The 17,102-nt window shown below is 45.9% G+C and overlaps 1 protein-coding gene across 3 annotated transcripts in view; it reads left to right on the forward strand.

Annotated features, from left to right (window-relative positions):
* The first annotated feature begins 9,982 nt into the window (after nt 1-9,982).
* Nucleotides 9,983-17,102, forward strand: part of LOC121544569 (dnaJ homolog subfamily C member 27) — a 32,633-nt gene continuing 25,513 nt past the window's right edge. For all 3 annotated transcript variants that reach the window (XR_005996130.2, XM_041854527.2, XM_041854528.2), the window contains exon 1: nt 9,983-10,394. Coding sequence is in view for 2 of the 3 variants with exons in the window: in XM_041854527.2 (XP_041710461.1) it covers nt 10,308-10,394 (87 nt within the window). In the remaining variant the exon portion in view is untranslated. The remainder of the gene's footprint in view (nt 10,395-17,102) is intronic.

Consider the following 17,102-nt stretch of genomic DNA (forward strand, 5'->3'; position numbering starts at 1 on the left):
GCCACAGAGATTACACAGAGCAGAGTAGAGTAGAGCCCTGCACGGACATGAATATTAAGCCCGAGTGTCACGATCGTCTTGAAGCGAAGTAGACCAATGCGCAGCGTGTTGAGTGAACATGATACTTTATTATATTAAAGCACAAAACCAAAACAATAAACGACTCGTGAAGTCCACGGTGACAAAGACCGACAAGGAACAAAAACCCACAAACACAAAGTGAAACACAGACAGTTAAATATGGCTCCCAATCAGAGACAACCAGCACACAGCTGACACTCGTTGCCTCTGATTGGGAGTCACTCAGTCAAACATAGAAAATGACGACCTAGAAACACCCAACATAGAAACAGAACACATAGAATGAACACACCCTGGCTCAACATATAGAGTCCCAGAGCCAGGGTTGCGACCGCGCCTAAATACGAGCAAAACAGGGGAGGGCTGGGTGGGCATTCCTCCTCGGCGGCGGCTCCGGCTCCGGGCTTGCCCACCACCCTCCAACAAACCCCCCATAGCGCCCCTGGTCCGGTCTGGCCCCGCTGGCTGGAGCTGGACTGGACGTAGCAGGAGCGGTAGGCTTCAGCTCCTTAGTGGAGCAGTTGAGCGGTACCTGAATTGGCACCGATGACCTAGGCACGGGTTGTGCCGGACTGACGACTCGCACCCTAGGCTTGGTGCGTGGAGCAGCGACGGGCTTTACCAGGCTGACGACTCGTACCCCGGGCTTGGTGCGAGTAGCAGGAACGGGCTGAACCAGGCTGACGACTCGCACCCCTGGCTTGGTGCGAGTGGCAGGAACGGGCTGGACCAGGCTGACGACTCGCACCCCTGGCTTGGTGCGAGTGGCAGGAACGGGCTGGACCAGGCTGACGACGCACACCGTAGGCTTGGTGCGTGGAGCAGGGACAGGCCGGGCTGGGCTGGCGACGCACACCGTAGGCTTGGTGCGTGGAGCAGGGACAGGCCGGGCTGGGCTGGCGATGCACACCGTAGGCTTGGTGCGTGGAGCAGGGACAGGCCGGGCTGGGCTGGCGACGCACACCGTAGGCTTGGTGCGTGGAGCAGGGACAGGCCGGGCTGGGCTGGCGACGCACACCGTAGGCTTGGTGCGTGGAGCAGGGACAGGCCGGGCTGGGCTGGCGACGCACACCGTAGGCTTGGTGCGTGGAGCAGGGACAGGCCGGACAGGGCTGGCGACGCACACCGTAGGCTTGGTGCGTGGAGCAGGGACAGGCCGGGCTGGGCTGGCGACGCACACCGTAGGCTTGGTGCGTGGAGCAGGGACAGGCCGGGCTGGGCTGGCGACGCACACCGTAGGCTTGGTGCGTGGAGCAGGGACAGGCCGGACAGGGCTGGCGACGCACACCGTAGGCTTGGTGCGTGGAGCAGGAACAGGCCGGGCTGGGCTGTCGACGCACACCGTAGGCTTGGTGCGTGGAGCAGGGACAGGCCGGGCTGGGCTGGCGACGCACACCGTAGGCTTGGTGCGTGGAGCAGGGACAGGCCGGACAGGGCTGGCGACGCACACCGTAGGCTTGGTGCGTGGAGTAGGAACAGGCCGGGCTGGGCTGGCGACGCACACCGTAGGTTTGGTGCGTGGAGCAGGAACAGGCCGGGCTGGGCTGGCGACGCACACCGTAGGTTTGGTGCGAGTGGCAGGAACAGGCCGGGTCGGGCTGGCGACGCACACCGTAGGCTTGGTGCGTGGAGCAGGAACAGGCCGAACCGTACTGGGAACACACACCACTGGCCTTAAACGGGATCAGGAACGGGCCGGACCGGACTGGCAATACACCTCAGTACCTCTCGCCGTGCCTCTACAACTTCCTTCCCTCCTCTCGCCAATGGCTCCCGTAACCCGGTGGCCTTCTCTCCTCGTCTCCCATTTCGCCCTGTGGCAGCCTCCTGCTGCCCAGTCGCCCATGCCGTGTGCCCCCCCCTAAAAAATTATTGGGGGTGCCTCTCGTCCATCCGACGATGGCACTGCTGACGCCGCTGCTCCTCTCTCGCCAGGGCCTTAATCCTACCCCAAGGTCCCTTGCCCCCGAGCATGTCCTCCCAGGACCACGATTTGCCCACCTGGGCCATCGCCAGCCTCTCCATCTCCTTTCCTGGCGCTTCCTCCCATGTCCAGTCTGCCTGCTCCTGGACACGCTGCTTGGTCCTTTTATGGTGGGTTTTTCTGTCACGATCGTCTTGAAGCGAAGTAGACCAATGCGCAGCGTGTTGAGCGAACATGATACTTTATTATATTAAAGCACAAAACCAAAACAATAAACGACTCGTGAAGTCCACGGTGACAAAGACCGACAAGGAACAAAAACCCACAAACACAAAGTGAAACACAGACAGTTAAATATGGCTCCCAATCAGAGACAACCAGCACACAGCTGACACTCGTTGCCTCTGATTGGGAGTCACTCAGTCAAACATAGAAAATGACGACCTAGAAACACCCAACATAGAAACAGAACACATAGAATGAACACACCCTGGCTCAACATATAGAGTCCAAGAGCCAGGGTGTGACACCGAGCCCAAACCATGTTTGCAACGTTCAGGCCCTACCCTACCCAGGCCTGATTGCTTCTGCCAAATTTAAGGCCCTGCCCGAAACCTGAGTCAGATATGGCTGTACGAGCAAATGGCTCAGCTTCAAAATTTTTGTGATCAATTTAGTGATCAGTTTATTGATGAAAAAACAGACCCTACCCGGCCCTAACCCAATGTATAATGTTGGGACTGTCAGGCTAAGATCATGTAGCAGAGCTCTAGAGTAGAGTAGAGTAGAGTAGAGTAGAGTAGAGTAGAGTAGAGTGAGAGGAGAGGGAGAGGAGAGGAGAGGAGAGGGAGAGGAGAGGAGAGGAGAGGAGAGGAGAGGAGAGGAGAGGAGAGGGAGAGGGAGAGGAGAGGAGAGGAGAGGAGAGGAGGAGAGGAGAGGAGAGGAGAGGGAGAGGGAGAGGAGAGGAGAGGAGAGGAGAGGAGAGGAGAGGAGAGGAGAGGAGAGGAGAGGAGAGGAGAGGAGAGGAGAGGAGAGGAGAGGAGAGGAGAGGAGAGGAGACGAGAGGAGAGGAGAGGAGAGGAGAACGGCACCTCCGTACCTTCAGGCTCTGATCAGTCCCTACACCCAAACGAGGGCATTGCGTTCATCCACCTCTGGCCTGCTGGCTCCCCTACCTCTGCGGAAGCATAGTTCCCGCTCAGCCCAGTCAAAAAACTGTTCGCTGCTCTGGCACCCCAATGGTGGAACAAGCTCCCTCACGACGCCAGGACAGCGGAGTCACTCACCACCTTCCGGAGACATTTGAAACCCCACCTCTTTAAGGAATACCTGGGATAGGATAAAGTAATCCTTCTACCCCCCCCCACCACCCCCCCAAAAAAATGTGTAAAGTGGTTATCCCACTGGCTATAAGGTGAATGCACCTATTTGTAAGTCGCTCTGGATAAGAGCGTCTGCTAAATGACGTAAATGTAAATGTAAATGAGAGGAGAGGAGAGGAGAGGAGATAGAGATACTGCTGTTTGATTGATATTGGTGGTAGTTCGGGGGGCTATGATGTCACAAAGCAGGATCAAAGAGTTAGCCAGCTAACTTTCCATAGTTCATAGAGAAAGTTTGAATTGAAACTGAAATTGTATAAATTGACAATGTATTCTTAGTAACCTAAGTTAGCAGGCTAACTGTATTGACACGATATTCTAAGTAACCTAAGTTAGCAGGCTGACTATTTGGTCCTGCTTTGTGGTACACTCCTCAGTACATGGATGTATCACAGTCCCAAACACCTAATAATATTAACTTTAGTCACTGATCATTCATTAGTAATACACGAGCAGGTTACACGTATGTACGCACACACACAGGCAGATGCATACACAGATGCATACGCACACTCACACACACACACACACACACACACACACACACACACACACACACACACAGATGCATACGCACACTCACACACACACACACACACACACAGATGCATACGCACACACACACACACACACACACACACACACACACACAGATGCATACGCACACTCACACACACACACACACACACACACACACACACACACACACACACACACACACAGATGCATACGCACACTCACACACACACACACAGATGCATACACACACACACAAACGTTTTGTATAATCTTATGATGTGACATCATTGATTAACTATATAGAGCAGGGGTGTCAAACGTACGGCCCGCGGGCCGGATCAGGCCCGCAAACGGGTTTAATCCGGCCCGCGAGATGATAAAAATAAAAATAAAAAATATATATATAAAGTATAAAAATGCGCTGCAATTTTTCAATAAAATAAACTGCTGTTCCAATTGCGTCCACTGGATGGCGCAATAGCAATTGTGTTAAGCAAGCAAACTGTTTATACCGGGGCAGAGCAAGTAGGTCAAGCACGTGCAGCCAATGAGCTACTTTGTTTTGCCCGCGATATTTATTACGGCTTCTACTTTTAACATTATGTGCTTTGGCACCCTCATTGCCCCAATATGTCTCTGTCAAAAAAGAGAAAAGTGGACGCAGAGTGCAGAGTGTTCCAAGAAAAATGGTCATCCTATTTAATCACGGAATTGAATGGGAAAGCTGTATGTTTGGTGTGTTCAGAGCATGTTGCAGTGCTGAAAGAATATAACCTTCGTCGACACTATGTGAGTCTTCATGCCGACAAATATGACAACTTTCAAGGACAGCGGAGATGAGAGAAGGTGAATGAACTGTTGGCGGGTCTGAAGAAACAGCAGTCTGTGTTTACTCACAGCCGAGACATCAGTGACGCTGCAGTGAAAGCTAGCTACCTCATTGCTAATGAAATCGCAGTGGCTTCAAAACCATTTAGTGTGGGTGAATTTGTAAAAACATGCATGATGAAGGCAGCGGAGATTGTGTGCCCTGAAAAGCGGCAGGCTTTTGCAAATATCAGCCTGACAAGAAACACAGTTGCAGACAGGATTTCCGATCTTTTAGTGGATTTGGACAGCCAGTTGAAGCAAAAAGTAAAGTCATTTATTGCGTTTTCGGTTGCAATTGATGAAAGCACGGACATTACAGATGTTGCACAACTGGCCATTTTTTCATCCGCGGAGTTGATGACACATTGACCGTCACCGAGGAGTTTGTGGAGTTGGTGCCGATGACAGATACAACGACAGCAGCTGATATTTTTACCGCACTTCGTCGGCGCGCTGGACAGGGTCGGAGTGGACTGGTCCCGCGCTGTCAGCCTGGCTACAGATGGTGCGCCCTCAATGATCGGGAAAAAAAGCAGGCGTTGTGACAAAGTTCAGAGAGAAAGTGCAATCTGCAAATGGAGGACGTGATTTTTGACTTTTCACTGTATTTTGCACCAGGAGGCTTTGTGTTGCAAGTCATTAAAGATGGATAACGTCATGAAGGTGGTCATCCAAACTGTTAATTTCATCCGATCCAGAAGCCTGAATCACCGTCAGTTTGACAGCCTTCTCAGAGAGAAAGACCACATCTATGGCCTGCCATACCACACTGAGGTAAGATGGTTAAGCCGAGGTGCTGTGCTGAGGCGTTTCTTTGATTTACAAGAAGAAATTGAACAGTTCATGGAAGAAAAGGGCAAACCAGTGTTAGAATTTCATTCCGCAGAATGGATGCCGGACCTTGCATTTATGGTGGATGTTACAGAGCACCTGAATAACTTGAACAAACAGCTGCAAGGGCGCAACAAAGTTGTCACGCAGTATTATGACAGCATACGTTCTTTCAAGTTGAAGCTGTCATTGTGGGAGACGCAACTTGCCGGTGGTGATGCAGCTCACTTCCCCTGTCTGAAAAATGTGTGCGCGACCCAACATGTGGCAGACATGAAGCGGTTCAAAGATAAAATAACTGGACTGTTACGGGAGTTTGAGCAACGCTTTCAGATTTCTGTTTATATGTTTTTATGTTGATGTGCTATTGTTTTTAATTGATTTTATTTTATTTGTATATTTAACCTATTCTTGACTCTGTGGTTCTTGCACTTGTTTGGGGAACAGGATTTCATTATTTTTTATCTACATTTCTGCCTGAGAAATGACACCCTGATATAGTTCTGTGATCTGTGAAACAGTTATGTTAATCACTGAGGCATTGTGTGTTTGTGTGTTCTTTTTCTTTAGAATTTTCAAATAAACTTGACGTGTTTTATGATTAATAGTGATGTTGTGCTTGTACTATTTTGGACACACTGTCCTCAGGCTCCAGCTTTATGTTGTATGTTGATCGTATTAAAACAAAGAAAACAATCTGAAGTTGTTGTTTTTAAGTTATATATACCATGATTTTTCCGGTCCGGCCCACTTGGGAATAGATTTTCCTCCATGTGGCCCCTGAGCTAAAATGAGTTTGACACCCCTGATATAGAGTATATTTGGTGATGAAAAAGTCGACTGGAATCTGTTTCCCAACCAAATGTTTAAATGCATGTTAATTAATTTAAGAAGCAACACACCACACATGTGGAACCTGAGTTTAGTTTAAGGCTAAATTAATGTTCTGCTTCATAGTGCTGTGGACTGATAGGTCAATGCTATTTGCAGTGTGAGGCCTACCTCTGCCAACACAGTGTCCTCTGCATAAGCATTAGGCCGACACAGTGTCCTCACAGTGTCCTCTGCATAAGCATTAGGCCGACACAGTGTCCTCACAGTGTCCTCTGCATAAGCATTAGGCCGACACAGTGTCCTCACAGTGTCCTCTGCATAAGCATTAGGCCGACACAGTGTCCTCACAGTGTCCTCTGCATAAGCATTAGGCCAACACAGCGTCCTCACAGTGTCCTCTGCATAAACGTGCATTATGGTGCGATCCCAAACTCAAGTCACTGCAAATATGAATGGTTTTGATTATTCCGAATATCTAACAGTAGGCTAAAAGTAAAAGTTCCGGTACTTGATGCATGCTTACCTTGCGGCTTGCGCGCGTGTATCCAAATAGATGTGATTGAAAACACCGTCGGGCAGATCATGAAAGCACAAGACCGCTGTTTACCTAAGACCTGAGACATGATCAGCAAAGTGAATCTGTCACTCTGATGATAGCAAAGTGGAACACGATAAATGCATGGTTACATGAAATGTCACAATCATAATTTGGTCAATCAATGCATCCATCACAAGTTAGTGAATAACATAGTTTATGGAGGTTAGGCCTACATTGTCTTTCTAAAGCCCATCACATGTTCCCTATCTTTCCATAATCCATATCAAATTGAATTAAGATGTATTAAGTGTAACCTACTGCACCACTGAAACTGCCTATGCTATGAAGGTGATTTGTCCAATGCCAGAATCATGGCACAGGAAAACATACTTCAACACTGATTCAGTGCCATACTGCTATGTAAAGTTAGGGCACTCTGCCTGCTTGTGTATCCACTCCTCTGCTCTCCTTAGATCAGCCAAAGTAATACAGATTACAGGGATATGCCATTAATGCATTTGTTTATGTTTTTCTATCATGTCAACTTTGCATTTGCAGGAAAATTACGAATCTGCTGTCCTTTCTCACTGTTGCCATAGAAACTGCTTCCAGTTTTTAAAATCTGTGATTTTCCTCTTTAAAATCTGAAGTAAAAAAATTATTATATGAAGAAAACTAGCTGTAAATAATGTACTTTTTCTTGTTACATACAGCTGGTTTGATTATTAAATGTATACAAAAAAATAACAGACATAATTTTGGTCATAGAATTAGGAATTAGAATACTAGAATGGACCCTTCTGGTATAAAAGTCAGCCAATTTCATCAGAGTTGGTCAACCATGGTTTGCAAGTGCTGTGATAAGATATTGTGTAAAATAAAGAATTTGAAGAATGTATCTGCACTGTATGTTTGTTAGCTAGCCAGACAGTTTTATCCCCCAAATTAACTGCCAATATGCCAACATTACATTCAAACAATGCAATCAATCCACAGCCATACACTGGCTGAAATCAGTTGATGATAGGACTTAGACAAGTTGTAAATGTCTGTAGCCATGAAGTGCTTTGAAAGGCTGGTCATGGCTCACATCAACACCATTATCCCAGAAACCCTAGACCCACTCCAATTTGCATACCGCCCCAACAGATCCACAGATGATGCAATCTCTATTGCACTCCACACTGCCCTTTCCCACCTGGACAAGAGGAACACCTACGTGAGAATGCTATCATTGACTACAGCTCAGCATTCAACACCATAGTGCCCTCAAAGCTCATCACTAAGCTAAGGATCCTGGGATTAAACACCTCCCTCTGCAACTGGATCCTGGACTTCCTGACGGGCCACCCCCAGGTGGTAAGGGTAGGTAACAACACATCTGCCACACTGATCCTCAACACGGGGGCCCCTCAGGGGTGCGTGCTCAGTCCCCTCCTGTACTCCCTGTTCACCCATGACTGCATGGCCAGGCACGATTCCAACACCATCATTAAGTTTGCCGACGACACAACAGTGGTAGGCCTGATCACCGACAACGATGAGACAGCCTAAAGGGAGGAGGTCAGAGACCTGGCCGTGTGGTGCCAGGATAACAACCTCTCCCTCAACGTGACCAAGACAAAGGAGATGATTGTGGACTACAGGACAAAAAAGAGGACTGAGCACGCCCCCATTCTCCTTGATGGGGCTGTAGTGGAACAGGATGAGAGCTTCAAGTTCCTTGGTGTCCACATCACCAACGAACCATCATGGTCCAAACACACCAAGACAGTCGTGAAGAGGGCACGACAAAGCCTATTCCCCCTCAGGAGACTGAAAAGATTTGGCATGGGTCCTCAGATCCTCAAAAAATTATACAGCTGCACCATCGAGAGCATCCTGACTGGTTGCATCACCGCCTGGTATGGCAACTGCTCGGCCTCCGACCGCAAGGCACTACAGAGGGTAGTGTGTACGGCCCAGTACATCACTGGGGCAAAGCTTCCTGCCATCCAGGACCTCTATACCAGGCGGTGTCAGAGGAAGGCCCTCAAAATTGTCAAAGACTCCAGCCACCCTAGTCATGGACTGTTCTCTCTGCTACCGCACGGCAAGCGGTACCGGAGTGCCAAGTCTAGGTCCAAAAGACTTCTCAACAGCTTCTACCCCCAAGCCATAAGACTCCTGAACAGCTAATCATGGCTACCCGGACTATTTGCACTGCCCCCCCACCCCCCACCACATCTTTTTACGCTGCTGCTACTCTTAATTGTTTATGCATAGTCACTTTAACTCTACCCACATGTACATATTACTTCAACTACCTCAACTAGCCGGTGCCCCCGCACATTGACTCTGCACCGGTACCCCCCTGTATGTATAGCCTCCCTACTGTTATTTTATTTTACTTCTGCTCTTTTTTCTCAACACTTTTTTGTTGTTTTATTTTACTTTTTTTATTACAAAATAAATGCACTGTTGGTTAAGGGCTGTAAGTAAGCATTTCACTGTAATGTATGCACCTGTTGTATTCGGCGCATGTGGCCAATAAAATTTGATTTGATTTGATTTTAAATGCAACAAATACTGATATTGTATCATATAATAACACTCAAAGCTTTCCAAGAAAACACACATTTAGATATATATAATTATAAATAGAGTATAAATCAAATCAAATCAAATTGTATTGGTCACGTGCGCCGAATACAACAGGTGCAGACATTACAGTGAAATGCTTACTTACAGCCCTTATAAACTGTATTTATAATTATATGACTGTATTTTAGGTTGACAATAATTCTATTACACAATTTCTGATACAATCACATGACTTCCTTTCATTGTCCTGCATAGTAAATCAGGATTATGCCTCTACTGCCCTTCATTCCAGTTAGACTGGTTTGGGATTTCTCCCTGACCAATATGGCTGCCATTTTCGCCCAATCCTGGAAATTTGAGGGTTATTACGTCATAGACCGACTAGTAATTTGGATGTCTATGGTTTTGCTAACACAGACTTCATAATGAATCTGCTGCCCCAAATAAGAAATTGACAGACAGCGGAGCTGGCTAGCACAGCAAGCTAGCTATCCCATCCGATTTATATTTCACTCGTCCAGAATTACGTGTCTAGCTAATATTTCAGATCCATAACGACGCAGGGGTTTATACTGTTGTAAACGAGGTTGTTTACGATGGAGTAAATGTCTGCTAGCCAGCTAACGTTAAAGGGCGTGCTAAGCTTGTGAGCTAGCTAGCTAACATTGGAATTCCAGCTGTCTTGACAGCCATCATCGAAGACGTAAATAAAACATTTAAAAAATACTTGTTCAATCTCAGTAGCATGGACTCAAATGTGCAGAAGAGACGTGAGAACAAGAAATCACTGCGAGTGAAAGTGATCAGCCTTGGCAACGCCGAGGTGGGCAAGGTGAGTCATCTAGCTAAGTTAGATTTGACTTGTTTTCATAACAACGTTAACGTTAGCATGCCAGAAACAGATATCTACAGATAGATAAAATAAGACAGGTAGCTAGACGACTCAACTCAACTCCACGATTTACGATGGAGTTGAACGGCGACTAGTGTGGGCGGACTGGAGCGCTCACGTCACATAGTTTCTTTTTTAATGTTTATTTATTTATTTACACTGAAAGGCGTGGCTTAACGTGACCACGCCCCGGAGTAGGATATGGGTGAAGGGTACCGTCAATACTTCAATGTAATTAGCCTAAATTTGTCATCATCCTAAACAAACTACTGACACTTTTTTTTTGTAGTTTCAATTAAATAAGCTGTCGCACCTCACCCGAGACCAGCTGTGCAGACAACCCTATCAAATGGCCCAAAGCAGCCTATGGCAATATCTACACCTACTTGGTGGAATCTCCAGGTTTACACATAGCTAGTTAGATCCAACCAAGTGTTAGCTAGCGACTTACTGTGAATGAAGTGCTTCGAACACACAGATGTATTGAGTAACCGGAGCCACAGCTTTCCATCATCACACGGTCCCGTGTGGCTCAGTTGGTAGAGCATGGCACTTGCAACGCCAGTGTTGTGGGTTCGATTCCCACGGGGGGCTAGTACGAACAAATATGAAAATGTATGCACTTACTACTGTAAGTCGCTCTGTATAAGAGCGTCTGTAAAATAACTGAAATGTCAATCATCGCGGCGTATAGCCTGAAACCATGAGGTTCTCCTAACCTGGTCCTAGGGCAGTTGATTAAACTTAAGTTGGTGGTCTTTCCTCCTACTATTGTTTAAACAAAACGGTATCTTAGCTATAAAAGCTGGGTTAGTTAGCTAAAGCTGAAGAAAGTCCATTGGAATTGGCTCTTTGGCTGATAATCGTGGCAGACTGTACATCTGTTCATGCTAGCTAACATTTTTACACTTAGAATCAAAGTGTTTTTAGGTATGATGTAGTTTGTGATTTAAACATGGAAGTATGTTAAAAAATGACCAACCAAGCATATCCCAAATGTTTATAGAATGATTTAAAAAAATTAAAAAAATACAGCCGTTATCGGGTTATGAGTAAAGTAAGCAATTTAACATGGGAGTAAAGAGAGTAACCTACGTCCTTACCCTATTCACAGTGTGTATCTATAGGGTCTGGCTCCAGTAGGTACCTTCTCAAGGCCATAGACGCTGTGAAACATACGAGATGAGACCACTGAGGTATAATAAGAACGGTGAGACAGGTAGCCTACAGCACACACACTGGTAAATATGTTCAGCTGGCAGGCAGACAGCTGGAAGAAGTTTCTGATTGACAGAGGGAGGGCTTTGCATAGGCGCTTTTTTCTGCGTTTTTTTGTGGGATTGGGGAAAAAATGCAGAGCCTAAACGAACGTTATTAACCGGTTCCCATGCTTTTAAAATAACGGTTCTGTTCCTGAACAGTATAGATCACTTTCTTTCCGGTTTTTGGTTCTATTACCTGAACCAGTTCCAATTCCTGGTTATCAGTATCTTTGCTAGTAGTACTAACTGGCTAGTAGCTTGCTAGTGTTACTACACAGATAGAACAGTGAGCCAGATGTTTCACCGGATGTATAAATCTGAAGCATCCAGTTGATGTTTCCAATCACCACCAAATATGGTGATGAAAGGAAGCCCAGTGGCCGGCAGTGGGAGAAGATGGAGTGAGATGAACTTGGACCACATTCTGCAAATGTTCTCATCGGTGACACATTTGATCTCAATACAGTTTTCTGTTCCCAAAACGACAATCTGTTACTAACAGAGTTGACTAAGTTTTGTAGACTTTACCCTTTGCCAAAGTTTCAAAAAAAAGTGTGTTGTTTAGAAGGAGTGTAAGGGCGAATTGAGTTACACGCACACTTAACTGAGTAGGCGTTCCCTAACGGAAATATGCAAATACACGCCAATAGGATCTCGCTAGCTCGTGTTTGGTTCTGCCCACCTCGTTGCTTGTTCTGCCCACTATGATTAATTTGCTCCCATTGACCACAGCCTGTCGTTTCCAATCTTGGGTTATCTTTGGCGCTACCAGCTAACCGCTAGTCACCTGCTAGTCTACTAGCTAGCGCTACTTGATAGCTAGCTGCAACCCAGCTAGCGCTACTAGCTAGCCGCTAGTGCTACTTACTGGCTAGCAGCTACCTAGCTAGCGTTACTTACTAGCTAGCCGCTAGCTTTTACAAATATTTGTTTACCTTTATTTTGATAGGGAAATCATACTAGGGTCTCTTTTTCAGAAGAGCCCTGCATAACTACATCAAACATATTTACATCACAATATACACAATTACCAAACGTATTAAGAAAAACAGACACATGTATCAACATAAAAGGTCTCTGATCATTTCTCTGAACTGACCAAGGGGGACCAGAACATCTCATTTCAGAGATCTCTGCGAGTTCCACATAAAGGGTGCAAAAAAACTAAATGTAGCACTACCAGCTAGCCGCTATTAGTTTTAATAATTTTTGGATACAATGTTAATGCCAAAAATCACTACAATCAAGCAACCACTGTTGCTTGTACTTTAGCTGTCACCTGCTAGCTAGCTAGTACTACTAGCTAGCTAGTAACCTAGCTAGATAGTAGTCTAGCTAGTAGTACTAGCTAGCTAGCAGGTGACAGCTAAAGTACAAGCAACTGTGGTTGCTTGATTGTAGTGAGTTTTGGCATTAACATTGTATCCAAAATTATTTAAACTAAATTTCATCCTGAACACATACAGTGAGGGAAAAAAGTATTTGATCCCCTGCTGATTTTGTACGTTTGCCCCTGACAAAGAAATGATCAGTCTATAATTTTAATGGTAGGTTTATTTTAACAGTGAGAGACAGAATAACAACAAAAAAATCCAGAAAAACGCATGTCAAAAATGTTATAAATTGATTTGCATTTTAATGAGGAAAATAAGTATTTGACCCCTCTGCAAAACATTACTTAGTACTTGGTGGAAAAACCCTTGTTGGCAATCACAGAGGTCAGACATTTCTTGTAGTTGGCCACCAGGTTTGCACACATCTCAGGAGGGATTTTGTCCCACTCCTCTTTGTAGATCTTCTCCAAGTCATTAAGGTTTCGAGGCTGATGTTTGGCAACTCGAACCTTCAGCTCCCTCCACAGATTTTCTATGGGATTAAGGTCTGGAGACTGGCTAGGCCACTCCAGGACCTTAATGTGCTTCTTCTTGAGCCACTCCTTTGTTGCCTTGGCTGTGTGTTTTGGGTCATTGTCATGCTGGAATACCCATCCACGACCCATTTTCAATGCCCTGGCTGAGGGAAGGAGGTTCTCACCCAAGATTTGACAGTACATGGCCCTGTCCATCGTCCCTTTGATGCGGTGAAGTTGTCCTGTCCCCTTCGCAGAAAAACACCCCCAAAGCATAATGTTTCCACCTCCATGTTTGACGGTGGAGATGGTGTTCTTGGGGTCATAGTCAGCATTCCTCGTCCTCCAAACACTGCGAGTTGAGTTGATGCCAAAGAGCTCCATTTTGGTCTCATCTGACCACAACACTTTCACCCAGTTCTCCTCTGAATCATTCAGATGTTCATTGGCAAACTTCAGACGGGCCTGTATATGTGCTTTCTTGAGCAGGGGGACCTTGCGGGCGCTGCAGGATTTCAGTCCTTCACGGCGTAGTGTGTTACCAATTGTTTTCTTGGTGACTATGGTCCCAGCTGCCTTGAGATCATTGACAAGATCCTCCCATGTAGTTCTGGGCTGATTCCTCACCGTTCTCATGATCATTGCAACCCCACGAGGTGAGATCTTGCATGGAGCCCCAAGCCGAGGGAGATTGACAGTTCTTTTGTGTTTCTTCCATTTGCGAATAATCGCACCAACTGTTGTCACCTTCTCACCAAGCTGCTTGGCGATGGTCTTGTATCCCATTCCAGCCTTGTGTAGGTCTACAATCTTGTCCCTGACATCCTTGGAGAGCTCTTTGGTCTTGGCCATGGTGGAGAGTTTGGAATCTGATTGATTGATTGCTTCTGTGGACAGGTGTCTTTTATGCACGTAACAAGCTGAGATTAGGAGCACTCCCTTTAAGAGTGTGCTCCTAATCTCAGCTCGTTACCTGTATAAAAGACACCTGGGAGCCAGAAATCTTTCTGATTGAGAGGGGGTCAAATACTTATTTCCCTCATTAAAATGCAAATCAATTCATAACATTTTTGACATGCCTTTTTCTGAATTGTTTTGTTGTTATTCTGTATCTCACTGTTCAAATAAACCTACCATTAAAATTATAGATTGATCATTTCTTTGTCAGTGGGCAAACGTACAAAATCAGCAGGGGATCAAACACTTTTTTCCCCTCACTGTAGCTAGCTAGCTGACTCTCCTAACTTCCGACCACTACAATTCTAACACACTAACATAACGCCCTGGACCAGAGCTAGTGCGCCGACTGGTATCTGTACAACATACCGACACCCTGGAACACATTGAGAGTCCAGGTTGCGTACGCACATACCAACTGAGATGCAAAAATACAATTTTATTGCGATTTAATCTTAATCCGATCTAATCTTCGCGCATAATCTGCAGCTGGATGCTTCTCCTGATTTCAGCAACCAAAAAAATGTGCCTAGTCCAAATTTTAAACAGAACAATATTGTGACGTTGGAGTTCCAGTCCGCCCACACTAGTCGCTGCTCAACTCCATCGTAAATCGCGGAGTTGAGTTTAATCGGCTAACAGCTTGCCTGCCGTGTACCCAAACCGGCTGTTAGCAAGCTATCCGATTGCTACGGTAACGTTATGAATGTCAATGCAGACCCAGGGAGTAGATGACTAGTCAAAGCCTGTATAACGTAGCCTCTAGCTACTACTAGTTAAGAATTGACCTCCAGTGTTTGACATTCATAAGAGACACAAAGAACTCTGATTGTAAAATGTATTTTTAGTCATATAGCTATATAATAATAATAAATAATAATATGCCATTTAGCAGACGCTTTTATCCAAAGCGACTTACAGTCATGCGTGCATACATTTTTGTGTATGGGTGGTCCCGGGGATCGAACCCACTACCTTGGCGTTACAAGCGCCGTGCTCTACCGGCTGAGCTACAGCTACTCTACTATATAATCAGGAACCTATGCTAGACGTACACATAGATTGATTATATAATGGAGCAAATGCCTCCACTGAACAGATGCATGTAAATCATTTAATTCAACAATGAGATTATGTCCCCCTCTAAAGCATGCCAGCCAGCTAGGGTAGCCTAATTCTGAATGCATTAATACCATCACGGCCACTGTTCACCAAGGCCTACATAGCAATTGCTGCATAGAATGAAATATAGTTTCCGTGTGTAATGTGATCTACAGTGCTATGAAAAAGTATTTGCCCCCTTTCTAATTTTCTCTACTTTTGCATATTTGTGATACTGAATGTTATCAGATCTTCAACCAAAACCTAATATTAGATCAAGGGAACATAAGTGAACAAATAACACAACAATTACATATTTATTTCATAAACAAAGTTATGCAACACCCAATTCCCCTGTGTGAAAAAGTAATTGCCCCCTTACACTCAATAACTGGTTGTGCCACCTTTAGCTGCAATGACTCCAACCAAATGCTTCCTGTAGTTGTTGATCAGTCACTCACGTCGCTGTGGAGGAATTTTGGCCCACTCTTCCATGCAGAACTGCTTTAACTCAGTGACGTGTGGGTTTTCAAGCATGAACTGCTCGTTTCAAGTCCTGCCACAACATCTCAATTGTCTTGCTGCATGACCCAGCTGCGCTTCAGCTTCAGCTCACAGACGGATGGTCTGACATTCTCCTGTAGAATTATCTGATACAGAGCAGAATTCATGGTTCCTTCTATTAAGGCAAGTCGTCCAGGTCCTGAGGCAGCAAAGCATCCCCAAACCATCACACCACCACCACCATGCTTGACCTTTGGTATGATGTTCTTACTGTGGAATGCAGTGTTTGGTTTTCGCCAGGCATAATGGGACCCATCTCGTCCAAAAAGTTGACTCAAGTTTGCCAAAAAGCACCTGGATGATCATCAAGACTCTTGGAAGAACGTTCTATGGACAGATGATTCAAAAGTAGAACTTTTTGGACGACATGGTTCATCATACCAAAGGTCAAGCATGGTGGTGGTGGTGTGATGGTTTGGGGATGCTTTGCTGCCTCAGGACCTGGACGACTTGCCTTAATAGAAGGAACCATGAATTCTGATCTGCATCAGAGAATTCTACAGGAGAATGTCAGACCATCCGTCTGTGAGCTGAAGCTGAAGCGCAGCTGGGTCATGCAGCAAGACAATGATCCGAAACACACAATCAAGTCTACATGAAAATAGCTAAAAAGCAATACATTTTAAGTTTTGGAATGGCCTAGTCAAAGTCCAGACCTAATCCCAATTGAGATGTTGTGGCAGGACTTGAAACGAGCAGTCCATGCTTGAAAACCCACACGTCACTGAGTTAAAGCAGTTCTGCATGGAAGAGTGGGCCAACATTCCTCCACAGCGACGTGAGAGACTGATCAACAACTACAGGAAGCATTTGGTTGGAGTCATTGCAGCTAAAGGTGGCACAACCAGTTATTGAGTGTAGGGTCGGGGCAATTACTTTTTCACACAGGGGAATTGGGTGTTGCATAACTTTGTT

This window comes from Coregonus clupeaformis, unplaced genomic scaffold (genome assembly GCF_020615455.1).
Source record: "Coregonus clupeaformis isolate EN_2021a unplaced genomic scaffold, ASM2061545v1 scaf0032, whole genome shotgun sequence".
Taxonomy (NCBI): domain Eukaryota; kingdom Metazoa; phylum Chordata; class Actinopteri; order Salmoniformes; family Salmonidae; genus Coregonus; species Coregonus clupeaformis.